Source organism: Tenrec ecaudatus, chromosome 5, assembly GCF_050624435.1.
Source record: "Tenrec ecaudatus isolate mTenEca1 chromosome 5, mTenEca1.hap1, whole genome shotgun sequence".
Classification (NCBI taxonomy): Eukaryota; Metazoa; Chordata; class Mammalia; order Afrosoricida; family Tenrecidae; genus Tenrec; species Tenrec ecaudatus.
The window spans coordinates 174,791,871-174,815,180 of NC_134534.1; the positions used below are offsets into that span (position 1 = coordinate 174,791,871).

The following is a 23,310-nucleotide window of genomic DNA, read 5'->3' on the forward strand; positions in this document are numbered from 1 at the left end:
TGCTTTCCTTTCTTAGCCTTCTTTCAGCACTGTTGAGTCTTCACCATATGCTACTCCTTGAAGTCAACTAGTTCCTTCTGGTACAGTGCCTGTGCTTTCTTCACATCTTTTTTTGATGTTTCCTGCATTGGGCAATATTTTTCATAGAGAATCTGCAATATTACAACTCAGCATTTGAGTCTTCCTCATTTCTTTCCATTTAAGGTATGCTCTGTCTGTCCTTTGTTGGTTTTCTAACTCGAGGTCTTTGCACATTTCAGTGTCATCCTCACTTGGTTTGCCCTGTGAAATTTCCTGTCCAGCTCGTTCTCGTCCTCGTTTTCCCCATTTGCTTCAACTGCTTCACAATTAAGAGCACGTTTCAGAGTCTTCTCATATTCGTTTTGAACCTTTCTTTCTTTCTTTCTTGTGTTTTTAATGACATTTTGCTTCTTGATGTCGTCCTACTGCTTATCAAGTCTTCTATCATTGGTGTGCAGTAAGTCAAATCTGTACTTGAGATGTTCTTGAGATTAATGTGGCAGATACTCAAGAAGGTATCTCAGCTCTCAGGGGCTTGTTTTCATTTTTTCAGCTTCAACATGAACGTCCATATGAGCGATTGGTGGTCTGTTCCACAGTCAGCTCCAGCCTGGTTTCTATTGCAGATATTGAGCCCCTCCATTCTCTCTTCTCACAGATGTAGTTAGTTGATTTCTGTTTATTCCATCTGGGGAGTCCATATCTAGAGATGCCCTCTGTGTTGTTGAAACAGGTACTTGTGATGAAGAAGTCGTCTGACTTGCAAAATTCTATTTTGTGATCACCAACTTTGTTCCTATCCCCGAGGCTATATTTTTCAACTAGTATTCCTTACTCTTTTTTTCCTTTCAACTTTTGCATTCCAATCACCAGTTACCAATGCATTTTGATTGCAGGTTTGATCAATTTCTGACTGAAGATTTTGGTAAATTCTTTAATTTCTTCATCACTAGCTTTAGTGGTTGGAGCACAAATTTGAATAATAGTTGCAATGACTGAATTTCCTTGCATGTGGATAGATATTATCTTATCACAGACAGCCTTGTTCTTCAAGATAGATCTTGAACTCTCCTTTCTTAATGATGAATGCTATGCTATTCCCCTTGAATTTGTAATTGCCAGCATTAAACCATGTGATTTTCCAATTTCTTGATGGCTCCATTAAATTTTTTAACAGCTCTTATTTTTCCTATATTCACACTCCATACATTCCAAGTTCTAATTATCAGTAGATGTCTACAGCTGTTTATTTTCATTTTGAGTCATGCCCCATCAGAAAATGAAGGCCCCAAAGGCTTTACTTCAGGCACATCTGACCTGAACGTCTCATCTCTTGGCATGTTGGCTGACAGTTTCCTGCCACTATCCACGAGGTTTTCAATATCTGACATGATTCTGCTGTTCAGCCTTTTTCTTCTCCAAGTTCTCTTCTTAGTCAGGAAGTGCTGCTGATCACTTTGGGTGACCCTGCTGGTACTGGAAATACCAAGGACATCGCTTCCATCGTCACAACAACACCCATAAGCCACCACAGTATGACAGCCTGACAGACGGGGTGACAATGCAAGTTAACTCTGTGTCAAATTGCCCAGTTCAACCACTTGAAACTTTAAAAATGCAGCATTTATCCCAGGACAATATTCAGAAGTGTTAGGAAAGAAGGCGTCTGGAAACAGGAAACTTAGGAAGTGGGATATGTGCTGTCACATTCTGGTGATGGCAATCAATGACATTAAGTATCGTATTAATGAAATGTTGGGTGGAAACCTGATCTTCTCTATGAACCTACACCTGTAAAATTTTCAATACAAAGGTTAAAAAAAGTGTTTCCTGTAGAGATATTTGGATTAAAAGTCATTGAGGAAAGTATGTGGACCACACAAAATGATAGACTACACAAAGATGATGTTAAAGTGCATGAGTTTGCCTTGATTTGGGGAGCCACGGTACTCTGGGCCCTGCACAGGGGCGGGATTGGGCCATAGGAGTGATCCAAACCAGAGCATGTGGTTTCGCTGCACGGGGTCTCAGAGCAGCATCTTCAAACAGCTTTAGGGCAAATGGCGAGACCATGAGAGCTGGCAGCGGGCAGATTAGCACGATGGCTGTACCAAAACACCCAGCCCAACCCACCTACCCCACTCCACGGCCTTCTAGTCCATTCTGACCCTTCGTGACCACTTCGAGGCTGTGAAGCTTTACAGAGGCAGGCAGCTTCGTTTTTCTCCAGAGCAGCTGCTCTGGACTGACCTTGCGGTGAGCATTCCAGCGCATCTCCAGGAGCACCATCAGGTCTCCTATGGAAACACCGACCCACCTGAACCAGTCGGACGTGTTCAAGAAAGACACCGACCACCTGGAGAAAGTGAGCAGCAGGGTGAATTGCACGGCGATGTAAATATAAAGAAACAACAGGCACAGGAGGCCGAGCCAGAGAATGGCTGCAGTGCTCAGTCCAGCACAGGAGTCAGGTGCTGGGGAAGGACAAGAGGCTTCTGGTGGCTGACACTGATTTCATATTTTATCCGTTTTCAATTCTCTTCTCCACCAGAGCACTACCACTTAACCTGCGCGCATCTCCGGATAAATAGACCAGCATTGTAGCAAAGTTTTCTGCAGCCTTAAAGCCCTTGGTAATTAGCTGAGAGGGAGAGAGCAGATTTCTAGTTGACACTTTGGAAAGGGGTTTTAAAGAATGTCTTATTTTTAAATTATTCCTCAGAGCGTGTAAGATAATTGGTTCTGCATATTCGGTTCATCTATTTTAAAACAAGAAAGCAGATTTTAAGACTCTTTCGTTTTACTCTATACTGTTGTTAAATATGATATTAGGGAAAACTCTTTTATTCTAATACCAATTACATTAAAAAATTTGTAGCATGGTACCGCATGTTATCATTCCGCATATTTCTCTCTAAAGGTCTCTAATTTTAGCAGCCATAGAAATGCTACCGCTTAAATAGTAAAATATATCAGCAATATTTAGTCTGCAGAGAAAATTAGGTTAATTGGCTAAAACGCAAAACGACGACTCAGTAGCATGAACCGCTTTCTAGTCAGTGATGCTATTTGGCAGTTCTTCCTATTGCCCAAAACACCAGGATTTGTCACAAAGCCTACATTGTTCTATGCTCCCCCCCCATTTATCCATTGGCGCCCGAAGTGCCCAGCTCTTCTGATTGTAGTGATACAGAGACATGATCTGACAGAAGGCAGTGAGCTCATCTGTAATGCGTCATACTAAAACCCATTTAGCAGATTACTGTGCGATTACTTTGGCTGTCTGAAAACATTGCTGTGCCCTTTATGAGGAAAGCCATATGTTTAAAAAATGCTACCATCAATTTTACTCGCAATAAGACAGGCCTCATCCACTGGCTCTCTCAGTGATAAAATCTTCAGTTAAGTGTGGGCATCTTCTTCAGTCTCTACTTTCTGCCCCTGTAGCAGTACCTCCAAAGCAATTTTTATCATTTTTTGTCCTTCAAAACTGTCTATTTTACTACAGGAAAAAGAAGTATGTGTATGTGGGAGGGGGGGGGAGGAGGTAGGGGGCCTGGGGGTGGGGTGCTTCTCATATAGGTGACATACTAAAATACAACCCGCGAAATCTCCTGGAGGTGCTGGAATGAAAGACTGCCTTCTCGTTTAGTGCTGCCATCTGCTGGATGATGGCGTTTCCCCCTGGAACCTTGGTGTGGGCTAGTCGTGGACCGCCCATTCTCTGCACCTATGGGTCCACTTCCTGGACACATCGTGGGTCCACTCTTTATTTGAGCTGTGTTCCTCCCTGGAAAGGGACCCATCTGAAACTTCTCTGTGGCTTGTTAAAAGCAAATGAAATAAATGAAATTGACACTTTCCCTATTTCTAAGCATGTTACCATTAAGTGATTGTCCCATGGCTTGGTCACAGACTTCACCTCTCAAACAGAGTTGAGAGTTGATAGCTTACGTTCCTCAATTATCTTGTGTCTCCCCCGCACGCCCTTTTCAAGAAGAATTGGGCAACTCTAACTGAAGAACACTGGATTAGATCGCAAATGAGAGTGATGACAGTTTAGCTACTTTCTTTGTTTTAAAATTTTTAAATGATTGGAATTTTTTTTCTCTTTTCATTTCATTAGGTCAAAAAATTATAGCAGAGGGATCCATTTTTATCCCAATTATAGACCCATCATCTGTGATTTAAAGTATGCTTTAATGAAGTCACAAAGTTAATTAATTCAAGCAAGTAGTAAGAGTCCAGGTACTCACCTACAAACATTTTATCCATGCTTTCTTTACTCTGGCTTTAGTGTTCTATCTATAAAATAGAAAGTGCCATCTAATGATTAGAGGAAGTCTAGGAAGATAATATTTCAATTCAAAGTACAGTTATAAAAAATGCTGTTTATAGAAATGAGTTGGGGTTTTTACTCTTTTCCTTTTTAAAATAGTCATATAAACTTATGAGAAAAAGCTGAAAGTTTACATACATGTGTGTATATATCTATATATGTGCATACACATGCATATGTGGAGAGAGAACTTGTAAATTAATATTTCTTTCATAAAGTAGGACCAAAACCATTTGTAACGGTTTTAATATAGCTTAAAACCATAGTAGAGCAGGAACTATCTAAATTGTTTTAAAATACAGACAAATCACCTTCTTAAAAAAATCCCCCCCCACCCCCAAAAAAAACTTTCCCCATATTATTATCACCTGAAAGGTGAGCTAAATTGTCTTCTGGTAAGGTTAAACTATCCTTTTTGGTACAGTTATTACATTGTATCATTGCATAATAGTTCTCTTATAAAATAAATGATTGAGTATAGGAAAGATCTTCAGAAGGTTCATGGAAACATGTGTTATGAAAATACTATGATGTATTCCAAACAATTTTTACACCAAAATCCACCTGTACTAACATGTCTGAAGAAGATCTGGTTTGAGGCATTTACAGGATAAGATTTCCGTTTGGACGGTGCCCTTATCAGAGCAGCTTGAGTTCTCCTAACATTGAAGCAAGGACAGATGCCACGTTTGTGGTACAGCTTGGTAAACGAGTGGAGACAATATCGATGCAGAAACACTTATGGGGATAATGCCTTAAAGAAATCAACAGTTTGGAGGGGGGTGACTTGTTGTAAGAAGTGGTGAGATTGACAGTGAAGCCCACAGTGGCAGACCAGGCACGTCAATTTGCAAGGGGGGGAAATAAACTATTCTGTATCATAATTCAAGGGGACTCATGATTGACAGTAGGAACAATAGACAACACCATGGACATCTCAATTGGTTCCGTGTATCCACTTTTGGTAGAAAAATCGAGCAGACATTCCACTGGCTAAGTGTCAGCACTGTTCAACCCAGATCCACTACAGACAAAAGTAGAACCTTCCAGGGAAAATTTAAATAAGTAGGATAAAGATCTGGATGCATTGCTTGGAAGAACTGTAACAGGAGATGAAATGCAGCTCTTCTCGTGCGATCCTCAAGACATTGAACAACCAAAGCAATGGCTGCCAAGAGGTGGAAGTGGTCCAGTCAAAGCAAAAGTTACCTAGTCAACAAAGTGAACAAAGGCCAAGGGAATAATGTGTTTGGATGTTCTAGGCAGTTTCCACTTTCTGGAGAACCAAGGACTGAGCACATCCTCTCATGATGAGAATGTTTTGACACAAATGCCCAGGAAAGCTTTACCAGAGAGTACTTCTCCCCCAGTCCATGTGCCTGCTAATTCAGCTCACCAAAGAAATGCAATCCTGCGAGAGATTCAGAGAGAAATCTTTGGCGCCTTCTGACTTTGTGTTGCTTTTGAGAATCTTAAAACAGTTTTACAAGGTACCGATTTGTCTTTAGTTAATGAATGTAAGAAGTCTGCATTGACATGATTAAATTCCTAGGAACCTCGATTCTTTGGGGAGGAACTAAGGAGCTTTGCTGCTTATACTTTGGGGTGCTAACCACAGGCCATCAGTTTGAGTCTGCCGCTGTTTCGTGAGGGAAAGATGAGACTTTTTAACTCCTGTACAGGGTTAGTCTCAGAATTCATAGGGGCAGATCTACCTGGTCCTTGTAGGGTTGCTAGGAGTCCTAATGGATGTGGTGGCCATGAGAAAAATGACCAGTATCTTTGCTTACAAAAGTATCTTGACCTTAATGGAGATTTTGTTGAGAAATAAAGTGCTCTTCTCATATTTTTACCTTTTAGTTTCATATTTCATGAACATTTTGAAGTCCCACTACATGTTTTCTAGAATGTCAATTTGTACCAAATGTTCAAAACCTGGATTGACAAGGGAGCATTTTATCATTTGAGGGATATTTATGAACTGAACATCTAAATGGTTAAATTATTTTAGGGGTTCCTGGTCATAAATAAACATGACATGTTAACATTTGAGCTTATGCTTCTAATTGATGTTGTATTTAATACACTTTATGCCTCCAAGTGCATTAAATTGTGTAATTTCTAGGATTGGAATGCAGTCCCATAGCTTTAGATACTGTCTACATACTGGTGTTACTCAAAGTGATATGCCCAGCCCTTTATTCTTTCCAGATTTCTAAACTTTTATATGTAGCTGCTACTCTTCTTTACATGGAAGACTGGTAAGGCATCTAAAACTGGAGTGCCAATATCAAATGTTTATTGTAATTCACCCTTGTCCTTCATCTACCACACGTGTTTATAATTTGGCCCCCTCTATCATTGAATGGTAACACCAGTCTTCATTTGCTGCAGCTCCATGCTCAGAGCCCTCAGTGGCCCCTCTCATTCCCTCAGACCCACATCTTCCCCATCAATAAATGTTATTAGTGTTAAAAGGATAAACACCAAGATAAAGGAATACAGAATTGTATATTTGTTTTTTCCTCCCCCTTCCCTATTTATTCTCTAATGTCAACCTTTGGACTCAATTCAGAGTCATGATAACAGGGACTCCCACCTTAAAAAAACACCACATTCATTTCTAATTGTTAAAAAAATCGAAAGTGTAGTATTAGTGTAATCTTTCGTATGATGTGGTCAGACTTTGGATTGAGTTCTTTTGAATGTTTTCCTTTCTTTTATTTACCATGGTCTTCAAATTTCTAATTTTCTCACCTTATAGAGGTTAATTTAATAGCCATTTTGATTGTGATCTTATCGATAGCTAGAAAAAGAATATTATAGCTCTTCTTTTAATGTTATGAATCCTTTTGCCAGTGCAGTGTTACGTAGGTTAATGTATTAAAGATCTGCAGTTCATCTGTAGGCTGGTATTTGAAATCAAACAGCCATGCTGCCAGCCAACCAACCAGCCATTAAAATCATTTTTCTTTTGTCCACTGCGAACCTACAGTTTTCTCTCTCTTCTTAGATGTGACAAATTATCACATTAAACCAGATTGCTAGTCTCTTCATCCAGTTAACTTTATGTACGGAGGCTTTAAAATGTTCGTGGGAACGTTGAACCTCTGTTAATTCTGGTTTTCCACGAACATATTTTAGAATTTAGCCACATAGCTTTGTGTGAGAGTGAAACATCTGGTGACACAATCACGAGGGATGACTGTTATTTGAGGTTGTGTCGAACACGCATCCCGCGCAACATGGCCTTTTACAGAGAAACGAGCAGAGCAGGAAGCATAATTTGTGAGAAGTCTGGGGTTCTGTGGATATGTTGGATGCCAAGATGAAATGATGTTAGTAGTTTCAAAAACAGCTGCGAGGTCCTGTGCCCGTCTGCATAAGTTTAGGTGGACCGTTTCTGCAGCGCCCATTGGTTCCCCGCATTTGTTCTTGATCAGCTGTGGATTCCAAGTCAGAGATGCCGCACTTTGCCACCGCGTTCCCTCGGACGCTGGACTGCGTTTGCTGAGACTGCGTTAACACTTTCAGTTTACTGAGATCAAAGGTTTATGGCAATGTCAGCGGTTTTATTTTGTACTTGAAGTCTTGCAAATATCACCTTATTTGTTACTTTGTACACTGTGGGGAATGTTTCCAACAAACGTGGCTCTGAAAAGGAAGAAGAATTCTCCTGTATAGAGACATGAATTTGGATGATCATATTTTAACTCTAAGAGAAATCTGCTCCACTGCAGATTTTTTTAATCCTTTAATATCTGAAGTATTTGGCATTTATTAATCATGTGTAATAAGGTTAACTTGTAAACTTTCTAGGTGTTTTGTTTGTTTGTTTTCTCTGCCAAAAACAAAAATGGAAATTGAGGCTATTTTCTAAAAAAGTTTTCTTTGGGACATCCTAATTAAAAATGGATAAAATTATCTGGGTGAAAATTTTAATCTTGGGCAAAGCTAACCCACTGCAGGCAACCTTTGGCCCTGGCTCTGAGGACGGCCGCGCGTCAGTGAGTATGGGCCAGGCGCCTTGGTCTCCACAAAGGGAAAGCTCGTTTTGTCCACATTGACAAGATAGAATTTTTTGTTATCAACAGGTTTGGCAAACATCGAAAAGATGACAAGATTGAGAAAACGGGTAAAATAAACATACAGGAAGCCCTTACTTCCGAAGAGGAGAGGATACGAATGAAGCAGGAACAGGAGAGGTAGACTCGAGTGCTTGATTAAAACCTCATTAGAAAGAGGTTCTTCTTATCTTTTTGACTTTTGTTTCCTCTTGTTTGTGCTCTCTTTCACTTGTTTTCAAAATGTAAACTGTGTCGTTATTTAATCTTTATTTTTCTGTGGCCATCCATCCGTAGGTTATAGGAAAAAAAAGCTGTAAAAACAATACACACTTTCTTTGCGACGGTAAACTCTGGGGTTTTTAGTTACGGGCGTTTGCATAGGAGGCAGGAGGTGTATTCTCACTGCCATCGAGTTGATTCAGACTCATTTGACTCTTAAGACAGGGTAGATTTCCCCCCTTTGGTTTCTGAGACTCTAACTCTTCACAGGAGTAGAAAGCCTCATCTTTCTCCTGTGGAGCAGCTGGTGAATTTGAACTGCTGACCTTGAGGCAGCACAGGTGTAACACACTATGCCACCAGGGCTCCTTGGAAGAGCATTTTAGAGGAATAAATATACATTAATACTGAATTTATACATTCCTAACTGACAGAAATTAACCAAATTTTGACTCACTCACTGATAAGTAGACAGTACAGCGAAGAAACACTGATCTAGAAATACAGCTCTTTGGATCATACCTAATTTTAAATATTTTGATGTATTGTGGGAATACAAGAGGCTGTTCATTTTCACCTATTATTTCCTTTTCAAACCTGAAAATCCTTTCTCATTTCTTTTCTATTTTACTGTCCCGTCTCTGTGACCTTTTCCACTTAAATTTTTGTGCCATCTCTTCCTCACAGATTACTATCGTCGAATCATTATATGCTGAGAACCCCCAAATCAATGAAATAGATGAAACAGGTTGCTTTAAGCAGACACTTGAAAACTGATTTTTTTAAAAATCATTTTGAGAACTCTTGCAATGCTTATTACAATCCATGCATCAATTTTAACAGGCTATCATTCTTTTCTGGACAGTTACTTTCTATTGAGCCCTTGGTATCAGCTCCTCCTTGCCGCCATCATGACCCCTTGATAGATATAAATTATTATTTCCATGTCTCACACCGACCACTGTCTCCCTTCCCCCGTGGTTTCCATTGTCCTTTCCCCTGGAGGGGTGTGTGTGGTTGTGTGCTGACCAGTTTCTCCTTCTTCCCCTCCTCCCCCTCTTCACCCTTCCCATCTGACATCTCTTTTCTCATTCCTGCTCCTGGGTTGCACATGTCCTCAGCTCTTATCTCTTATCTATGGCTGTGTACTTGCTTCGGTCTAGTCCGAAATGAGAGGCATCACTGGGGTCATGGTGGTGGAGGTGAGGAAGCCTCAAGGACCCAGAGGAATAGTGTGTGTTTTATCGGGGCTTTACTGCACCCTGGTTGACCCATCCCTTCCCTGGGACCCCTCTGTGGGGATGTTCCATTGTCTACAGATGGGTTTTGGGTCTCTGCTCCAACATTCCTCATTCTAACCAAATAGCTTTGTTTCCTTGATTGTTAAGGGTCTCCTGATGTCTCTTACCTGGTCCCCATGACACCTCATGCTTGCACAGGCTGCTGTGCTCCTTGGACCATGTTTGCTTGCTGTTTCTCGGATGGATGGCTGATTATTTCGTTTGAAGCCTTTAAGACCCCGGACACTATATCTATTAATAGCCGGGCACCATCTGGCTTCTTCATCATATTTGCTTTTGTACCCATTTTGTCTTCAGCGATTGTGTTGGGAGGGTGAGCATCTCAGATTGGCAATTTGTTAGAACAACATGTTTTTATTGAGGGAGGGTATGAGCAGAGGCCCAAAGTCCGTCTACTACCTCACTGTATTGCCATATAAATATATGTATCTAAGCCAATGCTTCTGTAATTACATCTGGACACCCCTGTGCTCATGCCTCTATCCATAGTTTTGCTTTCTAGATCATTCCTCTGGAAAACTGATTTCTATAGGTGATAAAGAAATGTGTTTATTAAAATCCCCAAGGATTCAGAGAGCTGTCTCTCACTTTTATGATTAGAGTGCAGTCTTCACAACGACCTCCTCTAGAGCATTCATCTCAGTTAATTCTCACAGGTGCTGTGTATATTGGGGGAGGAGCTCTCCTGGCACAGCCAACTTCAAGGTCAGCAATTCGAGCCCACCAGGTGCTCCTTGAGAGAAAGATGAGGCTTTCTCTTCCCATAAAGTGTTACAGCCTCGGAAATGCACAGGGGCAGTTCTGCCTTGTCTTGTAGGGTCATTCTGAGTGAGCATCAATTTGATGGTGTGAGTTAGGAGTTTTGTGTCTATTTTGACTCCCTGGGTTAACCCTTCATGCAAGGGTTAATGCACTCAGCTGCTGCCTGAGAGGTTGGTGCTTCGAGCCCACCTTGAGGCACCTTTGAAGGTAGGCCTACAATGCTCTTCCAAAAGGTCAGTCACTATAATTTCCCAGAAAGCACATTTCTGCTGTGACACACCTGGCTGGTGCCTTGGGTTGGAATATATTTAACAACTGGGACTAAAATGCCCTTTAAAAAAATCATTTTATCGGGGGCTCGTACTAGTCTTATCACAATCCATACCTGCATCCATTGTGTCAAGCACATTTGTACATTTGTTGCCATCTTCATTCTCAAAACCTCTGCTTTCTACTTGAGCCCTTGTAGGAGTAAGTTTCTGGTTACTCCAAGGTCACGCCCCGTGGACTGTAGCGAGGGTGCCACACAGCGAGGACTCTCACCCAGCAGTTTAGAAACCGCAGTTCCCGAGCCAACAACAACCTTTGCTCTTTTTCTTCAGCACCATAAGAAATAACGAAAAATAGCTGTTTATCTCGTTTTTCTTTATAAGAGATTAGCCTTTGTTTCTTTTTCCAGTGCCACTGGTCCATTTTGTTAGGATGTGTATTCTGAGTCCCTACATATAGCTTAATAGGGAAAAATACGTGGAAAATATATAGACTTTGAATTTATGATGGTTCTCGGAGTTCATTTCTATGGGTTCTTCCTCAGTTTTTGGTTTGTATTATGTTTCCAACTTCTCAGTATAGAGCTTTCTTGTTTTCTAACTCCTGGTCAGTTTTGGGGTCCTCTATATGTATTATTACTGGAGCCTTAGTGGTGTGTAGTGGGCTTTGCATTGTGCTGCTAACTCAGACTTCAGCAGTTCGAAACCATCGGCTGCTCTACGGAAGAAGGATGAGGTTTTCTACTCCCATAAAGAGTTACACTCTCAGAAACCCACAGGGCAGGGCTACCCTCTGCGGTCATTGTGAGTCGGAATGGAGTGGATGGCAGTGAGTCTTGAGTTCAAGTTATTAATAAGGAGCCCTGGTGCACTCTGGGTAAGGGTTGGATGACTCACTACATGGTTGATGGTTCAAACTTCAAGCTGCTCTGCAGGAGGACATGAGGCTAACTGCTCCTGGAAAGATGTACAGCCCAGGTAATCCTCTAAAGGATGCTAGGAATCAGAATTAGTGGGTCTGATTGGAAGCTTATTAATAAACTCTCAGTGACATGGAGGCAGGCACACAGTAATTTTCCCATGGTTATAATAGGGCATTTCATTGGTCTGTCATATAAACTTCTCTACACCTAAAGAGTTTCTCATTCCTTGGGAAAGGACTAGGGTAGGCAGATGCATGAGCTTGGATTCATCCACAGGCAAGCGTGTGACTTCGGGCGAGAGCATTCTGAGCAGTAGAAGGAGCAGGACTCTCGCCCTCATCAGGCTGCCTGCCCAAGGGGACAGCTTCATTAAAACGCCGTACCATTTTCCATGCGCGGAAGATTCCCTCCTCTGCGCTTCAGAATGACGGCTGCTTTTCAATGCGGAATTCTATCAACATTTGCCCAAATACTTTTCTAATGCACACTCAACTGTCTCCAGCCCAACAATGATTTTTGCATAATGGATTCACGTGTATTACTCATTTGCCTAAGACACAGTTCACTTCTTCATCTCCATCTTGGTCCCTGCAATGATGCAATGCCTCTGGGAATGAAGTTGGTCATAATGAATTTACAATGTACAGGAGGCCTCGAATAACAATCCTTTAGGGTCAGGGAACAAGTGAATGGTCCATTAACGAAAATCAATTAAGGCTCATAATTTAAGAAAATTATTATACGCCGACTTTGCATTTCCATAACAATTTTGACCTGATGCTTTATTTAAGCTCATGCATCTTGGAATTGCACAAGTGCAGGTAAGAGACTGACTGAGTCTTACCTACTGGAGTGTGGTTCTGGCCTGTTTCTCTGCTAGGGCAAGCCTCTCTGCGTATGTTCATCTCTTGTTGCCATCTGGCAGTGCTTGTTTTGGAGATGGACACTAGAATTTACTTTGGAAAAAAGAGAGGGGTGGACCGGGGGAAACTCAATAAATCACAGTGTATCCTCTCATCAGGGGCCCTGGTGACGCTGTGGGAGAAGCATTCGGGTGCTACCTGTAAGGTGAACAAACCACGAACCCTCCCAGGGAATAAAGAGGATACTGCCTTCTTCTGCAGAGGGCTCCGTCCTCAGAACCCCAGGGGGCAGTTCCCTCTGCCCCATAGAGTTGCTCTGTGAGTCGGAATGGGCCCAGTGGCAAGTGGGCTGGGTTATTGGTCTGTTCTCTTGGCCTCTCTGCTCACTAGGAGTGGACTATCTCCTGGAATGGCATTTCTCACTCTACCCAAACCAGAAAGCAAATCCACTGCCATCCAGTTTAGTTTGCGTCTTGAAGAAAACCCCATTGAACTGCTCTCTTGGATTTCTGAGACTGGAAATCTTGACATGAGCAGACAATCTCTTCTTTCTCCCTTCCAGACACCCACCTTGTGGTTAGCAGTTCATCGCTTAACCCGCAGCAACAACAGGTCTCCTGATTTGCCAGTCAAGGTGTGCTTTGGCTGTTTCTTAGGAAACCTGAAACTCCTCTGATTGTAGTTGTGACATGTCTGCTTATCTGCAAACCAAGACGTTGTTGCCCGTACACTTAGATATACCAACACCCAAGTCGATTCTGACACACAGGGACCCTAGAGGACAGAAGTTTCTGTGACTGTAACTTTATTTTTTTTAAGGGAGACTTTGTCTTTTTTACTGAAGGTGTAGCTTTAATTATTATTATTATTATTTTTAGTTATTTTATCGAGGGCTTGTACAATGCTTCTCACAATCCATACATACATCCGTTGTCTCCAGCACATTTGCACATTTGTTGCCATCATCATTCTGTGACTGTAACTTTGTACAGGAGTAGAAAGCCCATTTTCTCCCACACCTACATATACTCAAAATGCATATATCAAAAAATGTAAAGGAGGATAGTGACTGTGATCAAATAATTCCTTTCCTACCACGTTACGATTTACATTGATGGGGAAAGCCAATTTGATTCTTCTGACCATAAGTCGGCAATGAAATTTGACTTTACTCTTCTTCCCGCCAACCTCTTGCCCTCAGGGCGGAGCTTAGGTCCTGCATGGATGCTCGCCAGATAGAAGGCATGGTGAGGAGTCTCATACTATGTGCCCATGGCTCCTGTAATCATGCCCTGCTGCAAATTTGATGTGGCATGATGGTATTTCCTCCTCTCCCTGAGAAGCGGGAGGTCTGGAGCGATGGCATGGCTGGAGTTAGGTCTCTAGTTCTCTCTCCTCTCATTCTAGGCCCTGTAGCATTTCAGACGTGCCTGCTGCTGACAAGGAGGGGCACACAGGTCCCAGGACTTGTGCGGATGGGGCAGGACTGGGCAGTGTTTCGTGCTGTCATGCATAGAGTCACGATAGGTTGGAATTGACTCAATGGAAACTGGCAACAATGGCCACTTTCATGTTGTCTTTCAAGTGTGCTTGGGAGCGAAACCCTCTCCCCACACAGAAAGGACTGGATTCCACATCTGAAAATGAGCATGGTGAACTCTGTGACTTCAGGCCCACTTAGCTCCAGTTCACATCAAGTCAGTTCTGACTCCTGGTGACCCCCCCTGGATATCCACCGATGTCCATCGTGTAGGTGCACATGGCGGACTCGAACCTTCCACCTCACAGCTGAGCGAGTGATGGTTGGTACCTCCCTTAGCTTTTGCTATCAAACAGAATGATGAATCTCAACCTTTCCCTCCCTCCTGGTTATCAGAAGTAACTGTTGACTTTCTTTTGTGTTTTTATTCCACTGATCGCTCTTTTTGTGGGTACTGACGAGCATGGACCATAGGTATAGATAATCCCAGATTCGATACTTACTGGGGTCACAGCAAGCCACTTTGAAGATGATTTGTTTTTGTTGGTAGCCCTGGTGGTGTCATGGGCTGCCTAGCACAAGGTCAGCAGTTCAGAAGCACCAGTCCTCTCTGTGGGGAGAAGAGGAGGCTTTCTACTACTAGAAAGAATTTCGGTCTTGGAGCGGGGTGGAGGTCGGGAGCTAAAAAAAAAAAATTACTGTCTTGGAAATCCCCCGAAGCAGCTCTACCCCATCCTGTAGAGTTTCTATGAGCTGGAATGGACTCAGTGGCAGTGAGTTTATCATTCATAATGGAGCTCAGAGGGTTACACATGGACAGCGACCTACAAGATTGGTGATTCATCCCCATTAGTTAGCCTGTCGTGGGAGAAAGAGGAGACCGTCTGCTCCCCTAAATTTTACAGTCTCTGAAATCCATGGGAGCAGTTATACTCTGCCCTGTAAGGGCAGCCTGCTTGGTCAAGTCCAGGGGCAGTGAAGACGAGGAAGACCTTCAACAAGATGCGCTGACATGGTGGATGCAGCAATGGGTTCAGACATAACCCTGGTGAGGATGCTTTAGGACGGGGGTGTTGCCTGCTGTTGTCGCTATGAGTTGGCATCAACAACTGTAGGGTCTTGTGTGTGTGTGTGTGTGTGAGTGATTTGTACTACTTATAATTTTGTAGCATGTAATTTCCTCATGTCATCATTCTCAAAAGTTTCCAATCCCGTAAATAAAAAACCAACTTTTTACTATTGACAAAGTTAAGATATTGACAGTAAGACAGTAATAATTAATGCTAAAATTTAAAAAGAAACAAGGTGTTCAACTTATGTCAGAACCCATTTACCCAGGACTGGCTGTCAGAAAGGACCCCTGGAGTGTGCTAGGGACTACCTGTCCCAGATGTGTTATGGGAACACTTGTTGGCTGCCATTGATCAGGTCCAAGTCACAGCGACCTCATATTTGACAGAATGAAATGTTACTCCATCTTACACTATCTTTACAGTTGTAGATATGTTTGAGGACATTGTTACAGCCACTGTGTCAATCCATCTCAGTGAAGATTTTTCTTTTTCGTTTCCTGCCAACTCTCAACTCCATGAAGCGTGATGTCCTCCAGTAATTAGAAACACTTAAACCAATTTATGCATGTTTCTTTATTCCACTTCTCAGAACACTAACGATGCTAATACATATTTTTAATCATCAAAAGAGGACCAAAAACAATTTGTCTTTCCAATCATCTATCCACAGGACCACTCCTATCCTACCCCAGGCCACAAGTTTATTTTTCACTAGACCCTAACATCTCTCAAAATCTTGGAATTCTTTGAAAACGTTTGGTTCTCTTGACCACACCAGACCCAGTTCAGTCACCTAACTGGGTCAAGACAACAGGATTGATTGTTTCGTAAAACGCAAGTTAAATACCAGGGAGTCGCCTCTCTTTGATGGATTTTGTTATATGTCTTTACAAAACTCATTCCTGGCTCATTTTAATTTTTTAAAATTTCAGTTCCCATTTTTTCTTCCTTTTTCACATGTTCCTCCATGTTTGCATTTTAATATTCAATTGTAAATTTGTAAATTAATTGTAAATTTGTTCTCATTATACGTGAGGAATTCTAAAGCCACACCAAATGGAAAGTAAACATGAAACCGCTAATAGGACAGCAGGAGTTTGTCAAAAGTGCTACTACTCTTAACATAGGGGTCTAGGTCATCTCATTTCTTTTCCTACACAATGTGTAGGCACACACAGCGTTACCAAGATTGACTTCTGTTTAGGTGAAAGAGAGGGTCGGCGAAGCAGAGGAAGACCCTGGATGAGACGGATCGATACCGTGGCTGTAACTGTGGACTCAAACGTAACTGCACCCGTGCGGATGCCGCCGACTGGGTGGTGCAGTTTCGTTCTGTCATGCTGAGGTAGTTCAACAACACCCATCAATGGCAACCAGCACACCGTGTTCCATTTTGTGTGTTTCCCACTTTTTGTACATTCTTACAACATCACGTCAAATGCTTTCTGGAACAAAGCCAAGCCTTACTACACGAACAGATGGGCGCCTGGAAACAAAGGACAGGAAGAGGGAAAGAAGGTCTAAAGCAATGAAATCGCAGCTGTGAAACCTGGCCAGATTTCCCGCCTCTCAAAAATGTATACTTCACCTGTGAATTCGTCTACGAAACAAAGTTTGCAATGTTAGTCAACTGCCTGGCGTTCTGTACCTTCCCAGGAAGTGCTAACTGCTATTGTGTTAGTCTCATCTCTAGCTACATAGTGAGTTGTGCTTGGAATTATTTTCAAGAACAGTCAAGGTGCTTGGTAGAAACATGAAAAAAAATGAATGGCTTTCTCAGAGAATCCTCTCAGTATCTGTTGAGTATTTGTAAATCTGTTCAGAACACATACTTCTTGGTGCGTCCCAGTTTTCAGGTGGTAGCCGCCCTTCCAAGCCTTTTATTGCGGGTCTCAGAGTTTCCAGAGCAGCAACAAGTAAGAGGCATATGGTTCTCGGGAATTGGCGCTCAGCATTGTAGAACCTGTGAAGCCCAAGATTCATAGCACAGGCCAGCAAGGTGAAAACCGAGGAAGGGATTGATGTCGCAGTTGTGAGTCTGCAATCTGTCTGGTAGACCAGCAAGCTGACGACTTTGGATTTCTGTGATCGTCTTGAGACAGAAATCATTTCTCCTTTGAACATTTTGTTTCACAGAGATGTCTTTGTTCCACATTTTCCTAAGTCCACACTAATATGTTAGTCTCCCTATAAAAGATCTCACCATGTGCCTTATTCACTCGGTGGCCCGTCCCTTAGTTAACAAGGAGGAAAGCCGGAAACCTGTAACATTCAAATCGGGATGAAGATGAGATGATGAAGGAAACAGGCTGTTAAGAGCACCGGGGAGGGGAGAGTCACTGGCACCTTGGGACGAGATCCGATCGCAAGAACTTGTGCAATTGAGCAAAATGGAAAACTGCACACCCACTCTTGTTTTCCCTTTTCCTGCTCTTTTAACAGGGCGCACATGGGATGGCAAGGTCTTTTTATTTGTGTATTTTCAAGTTGTGATCAGATGCCTGTGGTGGCGGTGTTCGGTGCAGTCCCATTGATTCTGACGCCTGGTGACCCAGAGGGACGGAGTAGAACTGTTGCATGGGGTTTTCCAAGCTTCCATTCTGAAGGAAGGAAATCACCAAGTCTTCCCCTCAGAGCCAATTGGAGGACTGGAGCCTCTAACCTTTCACTTTGCAGCCAGCACGTCCCCATGGCATACCAAACTTACTAACATACGAAAGCTCCTTAGAAAACCACGTGACAACATAAAATGTGCCATGGGAACCATTTTCATCGTACGATTCACAGGCATTGATTGTTTTCACGACATGCAACCATCACTGCTGTTTATTTCCAGAAAAAAAAAATGTCCTTTCATCCTAAACAGAAACTCTGGATCCGTCACGACACGGGATGGCGCTTCTTGCCTTTGTGTCGGTTTTGACTGAGAAAGACTCGATGCACACCAGAATGACCAACATCTGATTCGGAGCCGTCCTCCCAGATGTGTCTTTGAGCTCATTATGAGAGAGGATCTTTCCCTTTTTCCATTGGTCCTCTATCAAGCGTGATGTTCTTCGTCTCCATCAAGGGCCAGTCCTGCCTGATGACATGCCTAAAGCACATGAGATGAGATGTATGTGGGACAAAGCCTAGCCTGCCTTCTACGAGAGCATAATTCATGGCTATACTTCTTCCTACACAGATTTGTTAGTTCTTTGGCAGTCCATGGTAAACTCAGCATTTTTGCATCCAATTCTTCTCTGGTCTTCCTTACTCAATGTCCAGATTTTACATGAATATGGGGCAATTGAAAATATCTCGACCTAGTCTTCAAAACTATTATCTTCGCTTTTTGATACTTTAAGTACATCTTTTGCACCAGATTTGCTTAGTGCAATACTTTGTTCGATTTCTTAACTGCCACTTCCATGAGTGCTGTAAAGTGAAATCCTTCACAACTTTGCTCTTTATTGTGATGTTGCTGATTGGTTCAGGCTTGAGGATTTTTTTCCCCCTTCGTGTTGAGGTGTAATCCATATTGAAGCCTGTAGTCTTCAATCTTCATCAATAGTGTGTTAAGTCTTTTTTTATTTCAGCAAACAATGTTGTGTCAGCTGCACATCATAGGTGTTAATGAGTCCCCATCTCGTCCTGATGCCACGTTCTTCTTCCTCATTGATCAGTAACTCTCCACCCACCTCTTCCTCCAGTCCCTGGTAAATTTGAATCTCCATGGATTTGCTTATGTGAGATAGTTCATACAAATGGAATCCTATAATATGTTCCTTTCATGTCTGGTATATTTCCCTTAATATAACATTTTCAAGGTTCATCCATGTTGCTGCGTGCATTATAACAACGTCGCTGTGGCTAATTAATCTTCGGTTGCATGTATATATGTATCCCATTTTGTTCCTCCATTCATCACGGACGAGAGGCTTGACTCTCTCTACGTATTGGCCTTTGTGAAGGAGCACTCTGAAAGGAGTATTACAAGTTTCCATCTGAGCCCATTTCTTTCTTGCATGTGTGTATGCGTGTGTTGTTGGTGGTTGGGGCGGTAATACATTCCAGTCGTGGAACTGCCAGAACCTATAACAAGTTTCACTTTTTCCAGAACTTCCAAAGTGTTTTCGATAGCGGCCATCTTGTTTTGTGTTTCACCACCATGGATACGTAATGTGCCACGGGGCCACCACTTCCTTACTTCCTTGCCAACACTTGCTAGTTGTTCTTTGGTTAGTTGTGGTCTGATGGCCATGGGCAGCCTTTACATGGGTTCCTCACTGCCATCACGTGGACTCTGACTCAGTAACCCTTCAGGACAGAGCAGAACTACTCCGTAGGGTTCCTGACGCTGTAAATCTGTACAAAAAGTAGACTGCCTCATATTTCTCCTGCCGCGCAGCTGCTGCATTTGAACTACAGGACCTTCCTTTAGCAGCTCAGTGCTTATCACTCCAGTGTACCCCCAACGCCCCTCTTTAACTCTTCAGATTCTTTAAAACTTGGGGTCACACTCAGGCTTTTGGTAGTATCTCTGAGAAGATCTTTCTTTGATCTCTTTTTAGTTGTTAATTAAGTTTACATTTACATTTATTACATTATGTTAATTACATGTAAGTTGCATATACATTTACAAAACCAAGTATGTCATCTGTTAGCATTAAAGAATATAGCATAACTTTTTATTCACCTGTCTACAAGGTAACTTTATGGACTTAAACATTTTATTCTCCTTCCTCGGCTTGGAAAATGTACCTTCAAAGGAGTTGTTCTTGTTTGGGGGGAAATAATTGGGACACAATTAAAATATGGAAGTCCTTTTGAATCCTTTCAAATTGCACACTAATACTACAAAGCTATTATAATCATACTTAAAATTGTGATCATTTTCCAAGTTAGAAATTTAGTAGCATATTGCCCCTCTGTACCCCATCCCCACCCCCCAAACCTTTTTGGGAATTCAAGCACTGGTGATATGGTGGGCTACACATCGGCTAACTGTAAGGTCAGCAGTTCAAACTTACCAACCCCACCCCTTAGGAGAAAGTCTTTCTGCTCCGTAGAGATTTACAGCCTCGGGTACCCACAAGGACAGTTCTACCTTGTCTTGCAGGGGAGATAGAAGATGGAATCAACTCGGATGCTACTGTGTTTGTCTAGGTTTTTGGGTTGAGAATTTAGCGTAGACTCCAACTTGGCAGCTTATACACTGGTGAGTGACAATTCTTACATGTAACTAGCAGGAGGATAGACTAAAGGATTCATGACTTAAACTACAATATGTCTGGTCTATTATTCATTTGCTCAACTGTTTGGGGACAGATGTTATAAAGCCTTTCAATCAGCTGACTAAAGACTGCTATGAAATTGAACTGTCCTTTCCAATGAAAGATTAAGAGGTTTTTTTGATCTTATTGAATGAAATTGGGTACTACTGACTTTTAGAGGAAGGAAATACTACTTCTGTTAGGAAAAAGAACTTGTTTCTCAGAATTAAGCTTTTCTGGACGGCAATGCAATAAGTTGGGTGCAAACATTTACCAAGCTAATTGATTGCAATCTCTTAAGCCATGTTCACTTATTAGCTGCCATTGCCTGGGTTCTGACCCATGGTAAGACCATGCCAAATAAAACAAAATGCCGCCCCTTTGTATTCTAGCCCCACAATGGGTTATGCATTGGACTTTTGTGGCCCATAGTATTTCATTGACCGATTTTCAGAATTAGACTGCCAGGCCTTTCTTTCTGGTCTGTCTTATTCTGGAAGCTCTGCTGGCCTGTGTAATACAAGAGTAGCACGGACGCTTCCATTCCATGCCAGGCGAGATCTCTGCACAAGTGTATGGACTGCCAACTAAACTGTGTGTCCTGCATGGAAGGGAAGTGTTCCACCACTGAACTACCCCTGTCTACCTAATATGTAGCTTTATTTATGTTGAAATCTTAGCTTTATTTGGAAGTTTTTGCAATTCAATTAATACGACCTCATTATTTTCTTCTGTAGCAGTCACATACATTTAAAAATGAAAACTCCTAAATGTCAATTCTATTTTTCAGAACCTTTAAAAAATGAAATCATGAGTGTTTCTGTGTAATAAAAATTTCACAGCTTTCAAAGGTGGGGGCAATAGATGTTTCTGTATAAGGAAACTTCACAGCTTTGGGAGGTTGAGGGGTTTTGTGTATAACCGAGTGATTTAAGTTTGCCATTAATTTTTCATTCTTAGGCATCCAATTCTGCTCTGAATTGAATTGTGTCCTTCCCCCACCTTACACCCCCTTTTACCCCCCCCCCAAAGGAAAGATACAATTTGGATAGGCGTTGCTTCTCACTATTAAGCAATTACTGTCCATTTTGTGATCTGTTGTAATTATCCTGCGTGATGTCTGTCAGTCCTATGTCTGGGATATTTTTAACAAAGCAATGGATCCAGTTTACAGGGATAAAGTTGTATCTTGAGTCAGTCTTTCTTTGATTAAGCAAATGAGCAGAGATCCGAGGGACCCGCATCTCTACCAAGAAATACTGGAAATGTAGGACAGCCTTTGGACCCAGAGTCCCAGTAGGGCGCCTCCCCCCCCTCACTGCCATCAAGCTATTCCAGCTCACAGTGATCCGATAGAACAGGGTGGAGCTGTTCCGAGACTGTTTACAGCTTTCTGAGACTTCCTTGAAGTGGCTGGTGGTTTTGAACTACTGACCTTGAGGTTATCGGCCCAATATGTAACCCATTATATGATCCTTGCTCCCATGAGAACCTCCTAGAACCAAGAGACACACAAAAAGCCTCCTCGGCCTGGAACTCTCTATTTGGATTTCTAGCCCCCTGGTCTGTGAGAGAATCCATTTCGGTTAAGGTCATTCCCTAGAGGTATTTCCATGACAGCAGTCCGAGTTATAACTAAGACGGTGACTCGGTTGTGAGTCTCTTGCATTTAAACTGGGTATGCAAGGACTATCTCTGATAGTTATTTAAAAAAAGTTCTATTCATCTTCCTCTGTAGCAATTAGTGCTAAAAGCCATTATTTGTAAAAGCAAAACTCGTTTTCTCTTCATCCTGCATCCTCCATTTTACTCACAGGAAAGGCTGGTGAGTACTGTGACGAGAGTCTGGAATTAAAATCATTAATTGATGTCAAGCTGAAGAGACACTGTTCGCGTGGATTTAGTGACAGCAGGAAAGAAGTTAACCTTATTTCTTTATTTAGGATAGTACATTATTTTGTGTATTATTTTCGATGCAGGTTCAAGGCAATTTCATCATCATAATGGAAATGAATTTTTTTAAAGAAAACAGGAAGGTGCGAAGGTTGATGTTTGAACATAACAAATTGCCCCCAATAAATTCTTTACAAACACTTCTCACAGCCCTGATAAAAAGTTTCAGTTGCTATTGTTTCAAATTTTCGGGTTTTTTTACATTTCATAGAGAGGGAAATAATGTTATCCTAATGTTGCCCATCAGTCTGGGTTGGTGCAGCTGCCTGCTCTAATTCAGACGTTGGGATAGTTAGCATGTTTCTAAGGAGGAAGGACTGACTGAAATGGATAAAGCAGTAGACATTTATTTCTATTGCTAAGTTTTGGGCTAATCAGTTACTTTTGTCATTGCTGCGGCTGTGCCTGGGATAAATGGGATGGAAAACAACTGGACTGTTGAGACCAGCAAATGACTCTAACATCCTCCAGATAATTTGTGACCCCAGGGTCACAACAGAAGAATAGAGGGGGCACCCTTTTATAGCCCTGACCATCTGGAACCATTAAGGGCTCCACCACAAGATACTATTTTTTTTTTAATTGCCATGAGAAACCGTAGTATTATTTTAATGGGAAGCCAAAAAATATTTTCTCCCCAGAGCCAAATAAGTCTCGTCTTAGATGACTTTGTGCACAAAGAATGAAAATATATAACTATATATAAATATAAATTTATATAAATATATAAATATATAACTATAACCTTCTGATTGTATTGCCACGTTGCTTGTGTCACTTTACAA

General features: G+C 41.9%; 1 protein-coding gene across 13 annotated transcripts in view; it reads left to right on the forward strand.

Moving 5' to 3' along the window:
• PARD3 (par-3 family cell polarity regulator) overlaps positions 1-23,310 on the forward strand; it is a 746,206-nt gene that overhangs the window by 519,330 nt on the left and 203,566 nt on the right. For 10 of the 13 annotated variants that reach the window (XM_075550307.1, XM_075550309.1, XM_075550308.1 and 7 more), the window contains one exon: positions 8,455-8,565. The exons of the other annotated variants lie outside the window; for them this stretch is intronic. In XM_075550307.1, coding sequence (XP_075406422.1) covers positions 8,455-8,565 — 111 coding nt within the window. The remainder of the gene's footprint in view (positions 1-8,454; positions 8,566-23,310) is intronic. 13 annotated transcript variants of the gene reach the window in all.